At 37.8% G+C, this 16995-nt stretch overlaps 1 protein-coding gene and 1 non-coding gene across 9 annotated transcripts in view; both read right to left on the bottom strand.

The window, feature by feature from the left end:
- The window catches only part of LOC131303374 (uncharacterized), a 49147-nt gene extending 36271 nt beyond the window's left edge, over positions 1–12876 (bottom strand). For 6 of the 8 annotated variants that reach the window (XM_058330214.1, XM_058330221.1, XM_058330217.1 and 3 more), the window contains exons 1-5: positions 11795–12876; positions 11515–11676; positions 10702–10881; positions 10469–10526; positions 7619–7669 (exon numbers count right to left, since the gene is read on the bottom strand). In XM_058330214.1, coding sequence (XP_058186197.1) covers positions 7619–7669; positions 10469–10526; positions 10702–10881; positions 11515–11676; positions 11795–12051 — 708 coding nt within the window. In that variant the 5' untranslated portion in view covers positions 12052–12876. The remainder of the gene's footprint in view (positions 1–7618; positions 7670–10468; positions 10527–10701; positions 10882–11514; positions 11677–11794) is intronic. The other 2 variants (XM_058330215.1, XM_058330218.1) reach the window with 1 other exon arrangement.
- LOC131305805 (small nucleolar RNA snoR100) lies at positions 7123–7230 on the bottom strand. The gene has a single exon (XR_009193363.1). It is a non-coding gene; the product is annotated as a small nucleolar RNA snoR100 (small nucleolar RNA).
- Positions 12877–16995: the final 4119 nt, after the last annotated feature.

Below are 16995 nucleotides of genomic sequence, written 5' to 3'. Positions count from 1 at the left end.
TTATGACAAATACGGGGTTCAGTAGATGTCATGGGGATCACTGTTGTTATTTTAAGAAGCTTGGTAAATCGTATCTCATACTTTTGTTGTATGTAGATGATATGCTTGTTGCAGGTTCAAGCATAGATGAGATTGCTAATCTCAAGGCACAGCTGTCCAGGGAGTTTGCACTGAAGGATTTGGGTTTTGCAAAGAAAATCCTTGGGATGCGAATCAGTAGGGACAGGGTGAACCGGAAGTTGAAGTTGTCACAGGAGGAATATGTTGAAAAGGTGCTCAAAAGGTTCAACATGGAAGGTGCTAAGCCTGTTAGCACACCGTTGGCAAGTCACTTCAAGCTTTCGAGGGAAAAAGAGGCAGTAACTGATGAAGAAAAGAACTACATGGCCAAAGTTCCATATGCCTCGGCGGTAGGCAGCTTGATGTATGCTATGGTTAGCACGAGGCCAGACATTGCTCAAGCAGTGGGAGTTGTCAGCAATTTTATGGCAAATCCAGGCAAGGAGCATTGGGAGGCAGTCAAGTGGATTTTGCGGTATCTGAGAGGTACTTCTGATTTGGTTTTGTGTTTTGGAGGTTCTGATATTTGTTTGCAAGGATATGTGGATTCGGATTTAGCAGGGGACATTGACAGCAGGAAGAGCACTACTGGGTATGTTTTTACACTGGGGAGTGCAGCAGTTGATTGGGTCTTGCGGCTACAGAAAATAGTGACTATTTCCACAACAGAGGCGGAGAATGTTGCAGCCACGGAGGCATGCAAGGAGATGGTATGGCTAAGGAGCTTCATGAAAGAGTTGGGTAAGGAACAGGACAATTGCAAATTGTTTAGCGATAGTCAGAGTGCAATACATCTGGCAAAGAACGCAGCTTTCCATTCGAGGACCAAGCATATTGAAATAAAGTATCACTTTATTCGCTCTTTGTTGGAGGATAGGCAGTTCACTTTGGAGAAGATTCACACAAGGGATAATCCGGCAGACATGTTTACGAAGGTGGTTACTGTGGAGAAGCTGAAGTCTTGTTTAGCTTCTGTGGGTCTCCAAGCTTGAGTGGGAGGCTGGGTGCTGGTGGTGTTAATGATAGTTGATGATTGGCTGGATGTCTGATCATGTCTTCAAGTGGGAGATTGTTGAGATGTGAAGACAATTTTAGAGTCGCAGTAAAAATGACCCGGAAGGTTTTGGGTCCCGCCCAACGCAAGTTTTAGCGTTTTTTAGGGTTTTCTAGTATTAGCTTGCTTGCACATATAAAAGCAAAGCTAGGGCTGCCTCTTTTTTGTAACTCTGACATATTTTCATCATAGTGAAACACCCCAGCACCCCGTGGACGTACGATTAAGCAATTAGCTTAAGTCGGAACCACGTAATCTCTGTGTCTTGTTCTTTTCTTACTTTATATTGTTTTCTGTTCTTGGTTTGTTCTTCGATTGTGTGCGTTTGTTTGTGGGCTTGGACGTTCGAATCCCCAACAGGTACGTTACGTCGGGCATGGTGTTATACTCAGGGAAAAGGTGTGAACTTACGTATTTGTTGATGTATGACATGGTTGATTGTTTGTAATAAAATGGGGTACGAATGACTATTTGAGATTGTGGACACAACGAGAACGTGACACAATGGGTAGCACCATTCGGCTAAGACCAGAGTGGTGAGATGACCGGAATGGACACAACGGGTATCGCCATGGACATTCGGCGAAGTGATAAGATCTACAGATAAAATGAACGGGTATCACCATGGATATTCGGTGAGATGACCGGAAACGAGCAATACATGCAAAAACCTTGGATGTTATGATATGAGATTATCGGAAAAAGAAAGAAAGATTGGTTTTACTAAATTGGATTGTTTAAAAGGGAAAGGGATTTTTCGATTAAAAAAAATCCTTCGGCTATTCTTGAGCGAATCAACGGTTTTCGGTATTCGTGCATAGAATCAACAGACTCCAGCTATGCAAAGCTCGAATCAATGGAGCTTGACCACTATAGGCATGTATTTCTATACATTACACCTATTTGGAAATAAAAGAGATTTTGATGACAGATGAGAATGAGAAAGGAGATTTGTTGATGAAACAAGGAATGTGAAAGATTGTGAAATGAGAATTAATGAGGAAACATACATGATGTGATGAAATGGTTAAGAAACCAAATATTGATTATTTGTGATTGATGTAGGAATTTTAGTGGCACTGGTATGGCTTGTGAGATGATAGGTGTTGTATATAGGATTGTCTAGAATCCTTTAGCCATAGTGAGCTACTTGTTGATAGCCATATAAACCTTGGGCATATCTGTCTATACTCATTCACTCTAGATGCATAACTCATTGTATTTTCGCATAACTTGTGTATAGATTTCTCTACTGGGCTAGTGTAGCTCAATATCATTTTCAGGTATATTGCAGGTTATTGTCATGGAGTGCTTGGAGTGCATGTTGTTCTTATCGATTAAAGCTATTTTCGGAGAATACTTGATAACCTTTGTATAACAAACCGTATTGTATTGTTTTTATCTATTATGGAACTCTGTAAGAATTGGGCAGGTTTGTGGATTTGGGGACTGAACTATCTTTTGGATTATTAATTGTGACTCCAGTGAGGATTTTAATTATCAAATGTTATTATTATTTATGTTGAAAATCGAGGGCGTGACAGAGACTTTCTCTCCAATGGCCAAGATTAACTCTGTTCGCATTCTTATTTCTCTGGCCGCCAATCTTGGTTGGCTCTTGTTTCAGTTGGATGTCAAGAATGCATTTCTACACGGTGACCTGCTCGAGGAGGTGTTTATGGAGCAACCTCCTGGATTTGTTGCTCAGGGGGAGCGTTCTCAGGTGTGTCGCCTTCGCAAAGCCCTCTAAAGTCTTAAGCAGTCACCTCGAGTTTGGTTTGGCAGGTTCAGTGATGTTGTGTTGCAGTTTGGTATGCGTCGCTCTCATTCTGATCATTTTATTTTCTCTATTCAGTCAGATCGGGGGAAAGTAATGTTGATTGTGTATGTGGATGATATCACTATTACTGGGGATGATTAGAAAGGTGTTGATGAGTTGAAACAATTTTTACAGCATCAGTTTCAAACCAAAGATTTGGGTAAGCTACGATATTTCTTGGGTATTGAGGTATAGCAAGATCCAAGGAAGGGATCAGTCTATCCCAAAGAAAGTATTCGCTAGATATTCTAAAGGAGACTGGTTTATTGGGAGCAAAGCCTGCAGAGACCCTTATGGATCCAAACGTCAAATTGTGTGATGATCAGGGGGAGATATTTCCACATCCAAACCGTTATCGTCGCTTGGTAGGCAAGCTGAATTATCTCACCAATACACGGCCTAATATCTCATTTGTTGTCAGTATGGTAAGTCAGTTCATGTCAACCCTTCGTCTTCCACATTGGGAAGCTTGTCTTTGTATAGTGAAGTATCTCAAAGCACATCCTAGACGTGGCCTCTTTCATCGTTCAAATGGTCATTTGCGTGTTGAGGCCTTTACCAAACGCTGATTGAGGGGGATCACCGTCTGATAACGGTCCACAACTGAGTACTGTACTTTTGTTGATGGAAATTTAGTTACCTGGAAGAGTAAGAAATAAACTGTGGTTGCTCAGTCCAGTGGCTCATACTACATGCGAGGTTGTATGGTTGAGAGCTTTGCTCGAAGAGTTGGGGTTTGGCGTACACTTACCTATTCCAATGTATTGTGATAATCAAGCAGCAATACATATCGCTTCGAATCCAATATTTCATGAGAGAATCAAACAAATCGAGGTAGACTGTCATATTGTTCGGGAGAAGATAGATAGTGGCGTGTTGGCTACCCCTTTCATGTCTATAGGAGCTCAATTGGTAGATATCTTCATCAAACCTTTATTTAAACCACGTTTAGAGTTGTTATGTAACAAGCTGGGAATTTGTGATATTTATTCTCCAGCTTGAGGGGGAGTGTTAGAATAGAGTTGGACTAAGTCCCACATTGGTTGCTTATGTTATGTAACTAGTCACCGCATAATATAAATAGAGCTTACTTGTGTTAGGGTTAGTTAACACCCTAAACACTTCTCCATTATCTCTCACAACTAACATCATCAAAGAACGATGGCAATGAGGGAATTCAATGACATCTGAAAAGTGTAGGACAAGATTTCGAGGATCGTGTGGTTCGAGCTTATCGTAATTTGCTAATCACTACCGAATTGACATATACATTGAGAAATTGTTAGGTAAAGCAGAGCTCGCGATGCCGCCGATGACAAAGGTGATCAGGATGGGGACGGGGTTAGCATCTTGGATAACCCCATCTTGGACAGCCAAGTTATTTCTAATAATGGGCCTATAATCCCCATATCCGATGTCACCTCAAACGTGGAAAAATTGCCAACAAACTCGAGCCAATTTAGTCCAAATGCTAAGCTAATATCAGTCCATGCTCCTACAACCCCTCCACAATTTCAGGAAAAAGACAGTGATGACAGTTTTGGGATCCTCTCTCTAATATATCCATTTCTAGATTTGATTGTATTTTGGTTTGTATCATTTTGATAGAACAACCAAATTCTATACTAAGCCTAATTGATGGGTTGGGTTTGTTTGCTATGCACACATGGATTTTGTTAGAGATTCTATATTATTGTTCATGGTTATGCTTTTGGCTATACTATTTTGGCATAATTGATCTTCATAAATATTGGGTTCACTTTTAAAGTAATTGGTACTTGAATATGTGCTGGATATTATTTTGCATACCATGTGTTTGACGAAATGCAAAGAACTTAGATGGAAATTTTTCTATACCAAGTATGATTTCCCTTGTGCGTTTAGTAAGCTTGGGGAATGAATTTCTAAAAATGTAATTGTGGATACTTACTAAGTACATGTGTATAGTTCTATTATATATTTTTCTGAATTGTGGGGACTACATTTGACTTATTCAATATTGGGATATATTTAGATGAATTTGGGGCAAGCTCTATTTGTTTCGAAGTACACCCTCCGTCCCAAATTGCTGGTCCTTTTTGCGCAGTCATGCTACTCAAAAAAATTGTCTATATCTCACAATCTATAATGTTTTATATAATTTCGAAAACACCATATTATAGAACTAATTGAGATCTATCAAAGATCTATAGCGAATATAAAAAGTATTACAAATTCAAAGATATATATAATTGTTTGAGAAGTCCCAAATAGTGAAAAGGGACCAGCAATTTGGGACGGAAGGAGTAAATTTTTTGTCGATGTAAAAGTTTTTCCATGTAAAATGATTTTGCAAAAAACGATAGTTTCGTTTTTATTTTCTGGTGTTTCCACTTGGAAAGTTTTACGGAACAAATCCTATAAGTCGAGTTCTGGTTCAGATTAAAGCAAAAAAAAAAAAAGTTGTAAATTAGCTTGACACACTCTCTCTCTCAATATATATGTGTATATGTACGTACTACAGACAAAAAATTTGTCGATGAGAAAGCACAGGGTTAGATCATAGGTGGATGAGATTGGGGCTATGGGGGAACTCAGTAAAATAACGTAATTATTAGTCGGACATTGAAGTCAAAGTTTGAAAAAAAAAACTTACGATCTTTTCAAGCAAAAAACATTTCCAACCATATGAAGTAAAATATTTTTCCTAGTAAAATATTTTCTTGTCTTTTGCACAATCAAACACCAAAAAATACGTAAAACATTTTTAGGAAAATAACGAATTTTGGTGATTTTAGATGATTTGGGATTGAGACCAAGTTTGGAGACATTGGGAAGTGTTATTTTGTGATTTTGAGTTGTCTAGTAACCCGTAGAGTGCATACCAGTTGGAGACGTCTAGTACGGTTTTTGGATGTTTGTGTCGGTGAGCAACTCAAATAATTTAATGTCATGGTGTTGAGCGAGTTTCATACTCAATTTTGTAGGCTTTGAGAGTTTTGTTGGCTTTGAGATTATGGGCTTTGTTACTTTTCACATCAACTTTTATCTGTTATTGTCTCTATTCGAGACTTGATTTGAGTTGGTAGTTTAATAGTATTCTTCTAAATATTCGGAGGGAAGGAAAAAAATGGAAACACTATTAGTATGCATGGATTATTTCACTATTTTGAACTTGACTTTGTTTTGCTGGTTTAATAACTTTATTAGTATTTAGTATTTCGAACAAGCAAGGGCGGAGCTATCCCCCTCCCCCCCAGCTCCCCGAGCGTCCGAATTTTTAAATTTTTGTTTTGTATATACCTGATTTTGAATATTATTGATAAATATTCGTGTATAGCTACTTATAATCTTAATAATTTGGGTTTGATTTGATAAAAAAATTGGTTATTTTACATTCTCATTGCTCAATTTCTTTTATAAATAAAAAATAAATACGTGACAGTTGGAGTAGCCTAAAGAAAAAAAACAAAATGATTGGTGTACTTTAACTGTATTAGGCTAGAATCATTTCCATGCACAAAAGTAATGTAATGGAAAATAAATAAGTATACGTTCCAATAAAAAATATATGTCTATTAAGTCGGCCCCCCGAGGTCAAAATTCTGGCTCCGCCACAGCGAACAAGAAAAACTTTTCAATACTAGCATTTGGAAAAAAGGTAAATAGTTTTGCATGTTCATATCTACTCATTTAGTGTCCTTCCTATACGAGCTTTGGCTCATGTTGTTGTTAACCCAATTTTTTAGGAACAGCGGTGGATCCAAAGGCCTTAAAAATCTTGAAGTTCTTTGTTCTTTTTTTGAGAGCTTTATAGATATATTTGTTTCTTAGTTTGTTGTAACGATATGGAGGCCTAGTAACTTGGTATTTCTTTTGGGATAGTAATGATTTAAAGCACATTGTCATCATCATGTTATTATCATCTCTACCTTATGTAAATCTTGGTTTGTAAGGCCTAAGGCCATGAAACTTGTCACTAATGGAGTTGGGTAATAAGTATGGAATTACTTTTATGTTCATGTCATCCTATATATTTTTAGTTGAGAATGGCCTTACACATACAAGTACAATAACAAAAACAGAACCTATGTAATCCCCAATCATTGGGGGTATGGGCGGGGGAGGATTGGAGACAGACCTAACCTTTGGCAATATGCACAAAGAGGCTGCTCTCAGAATACCACTGAAACAGTGGCCCCCCTATACCTGTTTTGCTGCGGAACCATGCCCCCAAATCAAAGCCAAATGGCATAAGAGAGGGCAGGCCTAAAGACCCAATTCAATTTATGTGCACATTACCATGCTTCCTTCATTGATAATCCAGAGCATCGGTATGCACAATGCCTTACACATACAAATATTTGTTTTTTTTGTTTTTTTTTTTGCATCGCTGGAAGTTTTCAAAACCTAAATTGCCATATTGTAAGCGGTACAGGTTTTTGTATTGGTTGTGACCATTTTGGAAAGTTCTCTAAAAAAACACCCCCTTTCAATTTTTTTTTTTTATAAAATCACATCACATAAAGGCACGATTTGAATAGATTTTGTAGTATTCATATTTGACCATGCAATAGATTTGAATCTTTATATTTAATCGCGGACATATATCTTTAGAACTCACGTGCTCAGGGCGTGTGGTTTTGGGGCGTGACATATGTACACCTGAAACTAGTGTAGAGGGATAGTATAGGAAAAACTCTTACTGTAATTCCAATCACTGCATCTGTCGCTAGGGTTGCCTTTAGAACATCACTCTGTAGATAAATAAGGTAGGGACAAATAGTTAGCCAGCTGATAAAAACAAGACTCTAGTTCTTGAGCCCACGAATAGGCATGCAAAAAGTAAGCAGAAAATACATGTGAAAACTGAAAAGGAGAGGCTTGAAACTCCAACAAAATAGAAATCAACTCTAAAATCAAACAACTCTAGTGACTAGAAGAAGGATTGTGCAAAACTTTGGAGTTTTAAACTGCCTACAACTGTTTGACAGCTTCCCGTCTATTACCACCATGCTGAACAGTTTCAGCACGTGGTCGTTCCATCACTTGCTCATACATGAGCTTGGACATTTCAAAGTAGGTCAGCTAGTTATTATACTAATAATTATGAAAGATTCTGACAACCTCTATAGCACGGAGACGGACACGGGCATTCTAAAAGAATGGGACACGGACACGACAAAATAAATAACGAAACAACTATGTAGATAAATATATCATAGATGTATGCAGTAACTGTTTATATACAGATATATATACACAATTTTTTATATGTAAGATATACACATTGTTATGTACTGCTATTATACCAGTACATGCACGCGCGCACACATCTATTATTATTATAAAGGGACACCCCTTTATGGTGTGAACATTTTCTTGAGGCTGGCTCACATTTTTGCTTGACAATTTTGTCCAAAACTTCACAACTTTTTCCTCTCAACTCAATTTTGCCCCGTCTGCAACTTCTATGGTAAAGACAGAAATTCACCTTTGAAGCCTGACTCCACGTTGCGCACGAAAAGAAACACTTCTCTTTGGTGGTTATATATCTTTGGACTTCGCTAGATATTTTCTCACTCCATGTTCCACTGTGATATTTTCTTGCCTTCGATTCTACATCTCGAAGTAATGACCAATAGAACAAAAGAGAGTAGGAAACATAATCAAGGTATGTCCTTTTCTTCTTTTCTTTCTTCTTTTTACCCAGTAAAGTGATTGTTCAATTATATTTCCTCCAACAAAAAGTAGTTAGTTACTTATCACGAGATTAAATAACTCCAGCTGCACACACATCGCGTGGGCACAAGCCGCAGCCTAGCCCACTCACTTCCTCAGATTCTGGATCCGTTAGCAACAAAGATATATACGTCGAATATATACATACGTATTATAAATTTATACAGCAAGAGAGAGAGAGATACAACACGAAAGTGAGACAGACTGATCCAGAGAGAGAGATCGTGAGAGAGACTACTTCAAGGATGGTGGGGTTCGGCTTCAAGGATGGTGGGATTCAATTGACGTCGATCTACATTTTTAGGGTTTCTCCTTCAATGGATATGTGTTTTATCGATTTTTTTGGATTGTATATAGGTTTGATTACACTAAAACCATACATTTGATTAATATCATCTTTACCCCTAAAAATATTTAAAGATAGTACACTCTAGACCCCATCGTGTCCCAGCCATGTCCCCCACTTTCCCCCATCCAAATGTTAATGTAATTTAAGGGACACAACACGTAGCGTGTCCAAGACGTGTCCCCGTGTCCAATACATGGATACGGCGACCTCTACGTGTGTCAGTGCTTCATAATTGCCAACTAATACCCTCACATTTACAATCAAATAGGCCTTTAGGAGACAAGCTATGAGCACCCATGGATATAGCGTATATACGTAGGTGCACACAAGAAAACTTTGTTATTCATGCAACACTATAATGTTCACACTAGGAACCGTTTTTTGGGATCACAACATCAAGAAGTAACTCCAACATTTTGCAGAGAAACGCGACAACTATGTAGGTAACATGGATGAGTCATGAATCATTACACATAAGTTATCAAGAATGAATGCCATGTTTGTTTAGTGGGCGATACATTTCAATTTGAGAAACAAATTACGGCTCTTTTGAGGAACTTCAAAGTTTTACAACAGGAATACGAAACAAACTCAAAACATAGACCATGCACTATCACAGGAAGAATAAACATACAGGCATTTACTAGCTGAGAGCTCAAAATTTTGGTAGAAGTGAGGCAAACTTTTGTTGGCCTTATTTGAGCACAACATAAATCCATGCCCGCCATAGAGAGAGAGTGAGTCTACAATCAAGAGGCACGAAAGATCTCCATTGAAAAGTCTTCGGTATTATTCTTAAGAAATGGAAACCACATGACATTTTGTGTTGCAAATGCATTGGTTTCCCACTTTTACAGAAGTGGAAGCAGCCATATGGTAAAAGATGGTTGCTAACGAAGACAACACCAATGAGAATAAGGAACTACCAGTGTGGTGGTAGCAAGACAAATAAGCTTGACATTAATGTGTTGTGATTGTGAGAAGAATGAGATTGCCTGTGACTTAAGAAAACACAAGGCCCAAAGAGGAGTATAGTGCATAATATATGTTTTGACACGTTCTCCGGATAGGTCCAAAAGCCCCTTCACTAGAAAACTCTAAAAAAGCGAATTGAAATATACGACAAACTGAAAAGCACAAAATCAGGGATATTCAAATCAGAGGAAAACATGAAAATGAAGGTCAGGGATATTCGACTTATAACCTTTCAAGGAACAAATTCGAAACTCTAACATCTTTCAACTATATTTGGAACAAGATGGTACTAATATTTTTTGTGGTATTTTAGGTGGTACTATTATAGGAACAATGCAAACTTGCGTTGATAGATAGTATGATAAAACTCCACTTTATTGGTAAAAATGGAACAATTCTTTAAAATTTTGAGCAACTGAATGCATGCACAACTATAGACTATAGTAGTTCAGAAAACTCACAAAAGTACGACATGAAATTATGCAACTACCTCAAACCAGTTATTCAAGACCTTCGACGCTGGTGAGAGCAAAAGGTCCATCAAGTCCCTGAAAATATAAGTAACATTCAGAAAAAGAATGAGATCACAGCTTAGAAACACAGATACTTGTAGGACGGACCCTGTATGGCCTCCAGACTTTGCATGTCACTCTTCAATATTTCAAGTACACAGACCAATAAAGCAACACTCAAATGACAATACTTGGAATTAGAAATTCTTACACCATGTCTTTCTGCCCCAAGGAGAAAGCTTGCCTCATACAATGAGCCCAAAATTCTGATTTTTGTAGATTATTCTTCATTCGGGCTCTTAAAGATGAAACACCTTGCAAAGTTTCTGGAGTAGGCAAATCCAGAAGTGGATCTATGAACTCACAAAATTTCTCTAGCTGATCCTCGTATCTGTATTCTTAAACACAAGATATAACGACAAATAAAGATTATTATTTGCCAAAACAAAATGAATGTCTGAAAGCTTAACAATAGAGATACAAAATAACTTCAGATTTCAAATTTTTGTTTATCAGTATAAAGATTCTGCTTGGACTGATGATGTATGTAAGAAAGATCATAACATGGATAACTAACTCTAACAGAAGTGAGAAACGACAAGAGGTCATTCAGTCATTTGGTGAGAATTTTGCAACTAACTAAATTTGGTGAGATTTTCTTTTTCCACATTCAGTCATTCACAAAAGGTCCCGATGATCATCAACTATATTTGTATTTGTTATTATTTACTATTTAATTGCAAAAGGAGAATCATATCACTTATGTGGATAACTAAATCTAAAAGAAGTGAGAAATGAGGGGAAATGTTAATTTTTATAGCTCCACATTTGTTTCTTATGGTGAGATTAGGTGATGAAGCCCAATCTTTTCCCTTCTTCCTTTCTCACAATCCAAAAAGAACAATAATAAATCCTTCATGTGGGTGAAACAAAAGAAATACACAACTAAACACGGGTTTCTCTGGTTGAAATAAAATCAAAATGTACACGTCGTACGCATTTCGGGGGGAAAATAGCAAGGAACCTTGGATAAGCGTCGGCATCGCGTTTAGAGAACTTCGAAATCTCTGAATGATTAAGGACCTTATCTGAACCCAAGAGAAGATATCGTCCGTCGAGGCAAGGCGTGAAAGATGAAGGACTCCTCCTCAGCAACTTCAATCCATGCCTCCCTAACTCCAATTCCCTTACATTTAAAGAAAATGGCACTTAAACCCATATGTCAAAGACTGTAAAGTACACTCTACTGATCAATTTTTTACACGATTAATAAAAACACAAAGATTGGTAGTGATTAATTATACCTGATGATGGAAGGACGGAGGAGGCTTTGGAGGTAGCTGCAGCGGGAGAACTTGAAGCCAGGGATGAGTTCTTCGGTAACCGCAGCACCGCCAATGAGGTGGCGCCGCTCGAGAACGGCAACAGAGAGGCCGGAGCGGGCCAGATAGGCGGCGGCTGTGAGACCGTTGTGGCCGCCGCCGATCACAAGCGCATCCCATTTCTTCTCCTTGAGCAGCGCGCGCGTCGAGCTGCTCAGGTTCCTTCGCCACATGGACATCTCTTTCCACCTCAAAGCACTTCACCGTGGTGCTTAGTTAGTGCGCTCGCTAGTTTCAATGTGCTCGTCTTCTGTTTTGTCTTCAAGGCCTCGGTCCAAAAGCATCCGCATTAGTCTCAACTGATTTTGGACCAAATTAATCCACAAAATTCACTTCTTTACTTTAATTTATCACTTTTTTACAATTACACAAAATCAATCTCTTTACTTTCAGTCTCTACTTAATTAAATATTTATACCTAAAAATAGACATATGCTACTTTACTCTCAACTCCAGCCCCCAAACACCCCAGCAAAATTAGCAACGGCAAAAAACTAGTAAAAATCCCAACCCAAAAAAATCCTCTCTCTCTCTCTCTCTAATTACTCTCACTTCCCCTCAACCCCAACCCAAAAAACCAGCAAACAAAAACAAAAATCCTCTCTCTCTCTCTCTCTCTCTCTCTCTCTTTTTGAAACAAAATCCCTAAACCAAATCTTCCACCACTACGAAACCCAGATCTTCCACCATTGCAAAAACCGTGGCTTTCGATTTCGACTTGAACCGATTGCCATCATCGTCTGCGCCGTGGTCTTCGTCTTCAACAGCCTACTTCCCCAACGGTCTTCATCTTCAACCAGGCCTACAGAAAGGGAGAGATTAAAAAAATCAGACGCGAGTGAACAGTGGCTCAGCAAAGAAAACGAGCCACTGTAGCAAATGTTAATTTTGTTTAAAGTAGAGAGGGAGGAAGGAAGACTGATATTGAGGTGTTTTTTCAATTTTGGCTCTTTAGCTTAGTTTGAAGAGGAAAGAAAAGAGACAGATAAGGATGCTCTAACACTTCAAAATGGGTCCTCGCTTCGTTCTTTGTACTCACAAATCTGATTCACAACCTAAAGACGCGTCCGTGCTCGTACTTGCGTGCCCGCACGCACATTATGTGACGTATTATACAACAATGGTGTTTGAGAGCCTCCTCAATCCATTCAAAAATGTTAAATCTATCAAAAACATGTAAATCGCATAAGACTTACATAATGAAAATAATGAAGCGCAACAGAATACTTTGAGCTTTTCAAGATCAATGAACCTAAATCCGCTCTACAATCACAAACCTCAAACACAAACAAGAACTCGAACATGAACATGAACATCATCTTTAAATCTCGCCGGGTAGAGAAGACCACAAATCGTAGGGTTTGATAGCTCTAGAAAGAGAAGATATTTGAAAAAAAGAGAATATTTTCTCGAGGAGAATGAGAGATATGATTCTAACTCTTTCTTATGTATATCTTCAATATATGCATGACTATATTTAGAGTAGCGCTACAGTCATCGCACCCAAAATGCAGTGGCCGGCCACTGCACGCCGTTTGGGCCCACTCCGGGCTCCGCACAGATAATTTGAGCCGTTTAATAATTTAAAAAAAAAACGAGTGTGCAATGCGAAAAATTAGCTTGATCCGATATGTGTAAGTGCTCGGATCAAGCTCCTCATCTTTGGAAAATCAAAAAAAAAATAAAAAGAGTGGTTTTCCAATTTTTCAAAGATGAGAAGCTTGATCCGAGAACCTACACATATTGGATCGAGCTGATTTTTCGCGATATCCACTTGGGTTTTTTTTAAATTATTGAACATCTCAGATCATCCGTGCGGGGCCTAGAGTTGGCCCCACATGGCGTGCGGTGGCCAGCCACCACATTTTGGTGCAATGACTGTAGACTTTCTGCTATATTTATAGACAAAGTCCAAGAGTTCTTCTAATAGATAAATTCTTCTAACAGATAGAGATAAGGAGTCTATCTCATCATTCTAACCAACTCAATCACATAACTCATGTGGACAATCTGTGTGGGTTGGGTCCGGTCCAAACCGACCTATTTACTAACAATAAATAAAGAAATAAAATCGTGGTATACCAATGCACACCCTTAATGATTTATTTTTTTCTCAAAAAATGCTAGAACTACACTTATTTATACACACAAGCATATCCACACTCACAAGTGTATGGGCTCTATACACATTACACATGTAATGTGTGTATAGCCCACACCCTTGTGATTGTGGGTGTGTCAATAAATATGTGACTTCAATGTGATTCTAACATTTTTGAATTCTCCTTGCCCATTTTGATGGACTGTTTGTTGTCAATGGTTGACGAGTAGAGTTATTCACAAAAAAGGATATGACTTTGAATAATAACTTAGCATCTAGTTTGCTTGATTGGTAATCATCTCTTGACGGATAAAACAGACATGTGTGATTGGCATTGAGCTTCTGCTCTGGCCTCCGTCCCTATAACACTTCAAATAATAAGGCACACTACAACAAATTTGTGTATAAAATAAATTTGTTGGTCTTTTATCCAAGGCTAGTCATAGGGTGAGCCTAGCAAGCCTTTGAGTTTGGGCAACCCTTGGGCTAGGGCAACCAAAAAAAAATTCTGTAAATTGAGAAACAAAATTTTTTACAAAGGCCCAATGTGTAGCCTAGTCCAAGGAAAAAGCTATGTATCAGCAGTCAGAAAACAAATTCACGTGCTGAATATTCAACTTGTCTGACACATGCTCCAAAACCATCATGACATCTTGTACTTTTCAAAAATTACAACTTCAACCCATATTTTGTATTTACCTTTCTCATTTACCCCATTTCCTCTCCTCCTTGCAACTTCGAAGCATATATCGTATTTTACCTTTCTAATTTACCCCATCTCTCCTCCTCCTCCTCCTTCCTCCACTCATTGTAATATAAGAGTAACTTCATTAGCACCAAAATCATTCTATGTGGACCGAAAATAGGTTCTAGCTCTTTTAATTATCTTTTCAAACTCTTATATAAACATTAATTTATCACAAAATATCATCAATTTCACTAAATCGTAAATTTAATTTGTATTTTTTTATCTGATCATTTGTATCTTCACTCGCCAACATTTATCACACTCAGCCACCTTCCCAACCCTACTCTCTGCTCCTTTCGCCCTATTTATATTCATTTTTTTTCATTTTACTAGTTTATTTGGATTGATAAATTTTTATTGAGTTCTATGTAGCAATTATTTTCATTTTCATGAACACCTCTAATTTTTCAAACTTCTAGTTGTAATTGTTTTCTTCCTAGTTTAGTCAACAAACAAACTGGTTCTTTGATTAAGAAATAAAGAAATTGTTTTGGCAACTTTGGCTCTCCCAAAACCTCACAATTCAATGCTACTCCATGAGAAATCAAGGGGTATAATACAAATTATACCTAGATTTCATAAACACTAGTTGATAAGCCATTGATTATGCCTTCTAGATTTTTTTTTGTTTGTTTATGAATATCAAAATATGAAAACTAGGATTTTGATTTCGATGATGGGGTTGTTTGATTTGTTATTTTTATTTTAATTTATTGCTCGATTTGAGTTGCTTTCTATTAAACACAAAATATGTAAAAAAAAATGTGCAAATGAGAAGATCTTGCAATGTGATTTGAGTTCTTTCTATTATGTGATTCACCATACTAATAAACTCACTCTAATTAACTCACCGAAAGGGAAGACCAACTATAACCGAGGTTGAATTTTGATTTTGAATTTTTGATGTACTTCAAGTTAATAACACAAGTTATCCTTGTTTTTGTTTTGATTTTTTACTTGTTCATTTTTTATTTGTTTATTACTTTATAAGTGGGCAACCAAGTTTAAAGTTGGACTTGGACAACTCAAATATCGGGATCGACACTACTTTTATCGTCTCTGAGCTAGTTCCTCCTTGGGTGGGTATCGTCTTAATATGAGGTTTCAGAACTTTGATTAGAAATGGTGTTATGCCCCACTTTTGGATTCAAAGACTGACTAATTTGGTTGTTGACTGTTAGGGAATCGGGTCCCTGCAGTGAGCAATTCTTGTTGCATCTTCCAGCGAGCCAAACATCATCATCCAGGTGGCCGACTGAGGCACCAACTCTTGCCTCAGTGCTTCAGCCATTTTGCTCCTTTCTCGTATGGTGCAATGGTTGTGTGGGCCATACTTTTGAAGTCTCACACAAATGATCCGAACCGCTCAATAATTTTAAAATAATAATTTAAGATCTTGTAAAAAAATCAGCTCAATCCCATGATTGTAATTAATCCAATCATCCAATTGTTAGTTTAGAATTCAAGACCCTAAATACTGAACAAAGTTGGAAAAAAAGTTATACAATTATATGCCTGATAAACTCTTGATCTAAACCGTAGATTTTGTAGGCCTTATTGAGAAGATAACTCAGAAAAAAATTTATTTTGATCGTATATGACCACATATCAAAACTGTTCATATTCTTTCTGTTTTGATACCTATCAATGTACAAGCATGACAATTTTTTTATTGAATGTTCTCCTCAATAAATTCTACAATATCTGGAGTTCAGATCAAAGATATATCTAGAACATCATTGCATACTTTTTTTCAAAACTTCATTCAGTATCTAGGGTCTTGAATTTTAAATCAATCATTGGATGATAGGATTAGCTAACTACAATTATCCGATTGAGCTGACTTTTAACATGATCACTCAAATTAATGTTTTAAAATTATTAAACGACTAGGATCACTTATGTGGAACCCCAATTGTGGGGTGCACACAACTATTGCACCGTACGAGGTAGGGAGCAAAAGGGCTGAAGCGTTGAGGCAAGAGTTGGTGCCTCAGTTGGCCACCTGTACGACGACGTTTTGACTTGCTGGAAGCTGCAGCGAGAATTACTTGCTATAGGGACCCGAAATCCCCCTAGTAGCTAAAGGAACTCTCCTGTTGTTTTTGAGATCCTCCCCTGCCCATTAGCTTGCTATTCTTTTACTAGTAGCATGTATGTTACTTTGTAGATGGCTTTTATCCTTGAGTGGAAATTTATCTACTAAGCACACACCTAGATGATGGTCGGACTCGGTGGCTACGAGGACACACAAAATGGGAAATGGAGTTTATA

The sequence above is a fragment of the Rhododendron vialii genome, chromosome 10a (assembly GCF_030253575.1).
Source record: "Rhododendron vialii isolate Sample 1 chromosome 10a, ASM3025357v1".
In the NCBI taxonomy this organism is placed as follows: domain Eukaryota; kingdom Viridiplantae; phylum Streptophyta; class Magnoliopsida; order Ericales; family Ericaceae; genus Rhododendron; species Rhododendron vialii.
The sequence above is the reverse complement of the archived record's forward strand: the minus strand, read 5'-3'. Positions and strand labels throughout refer to the sequence as shown.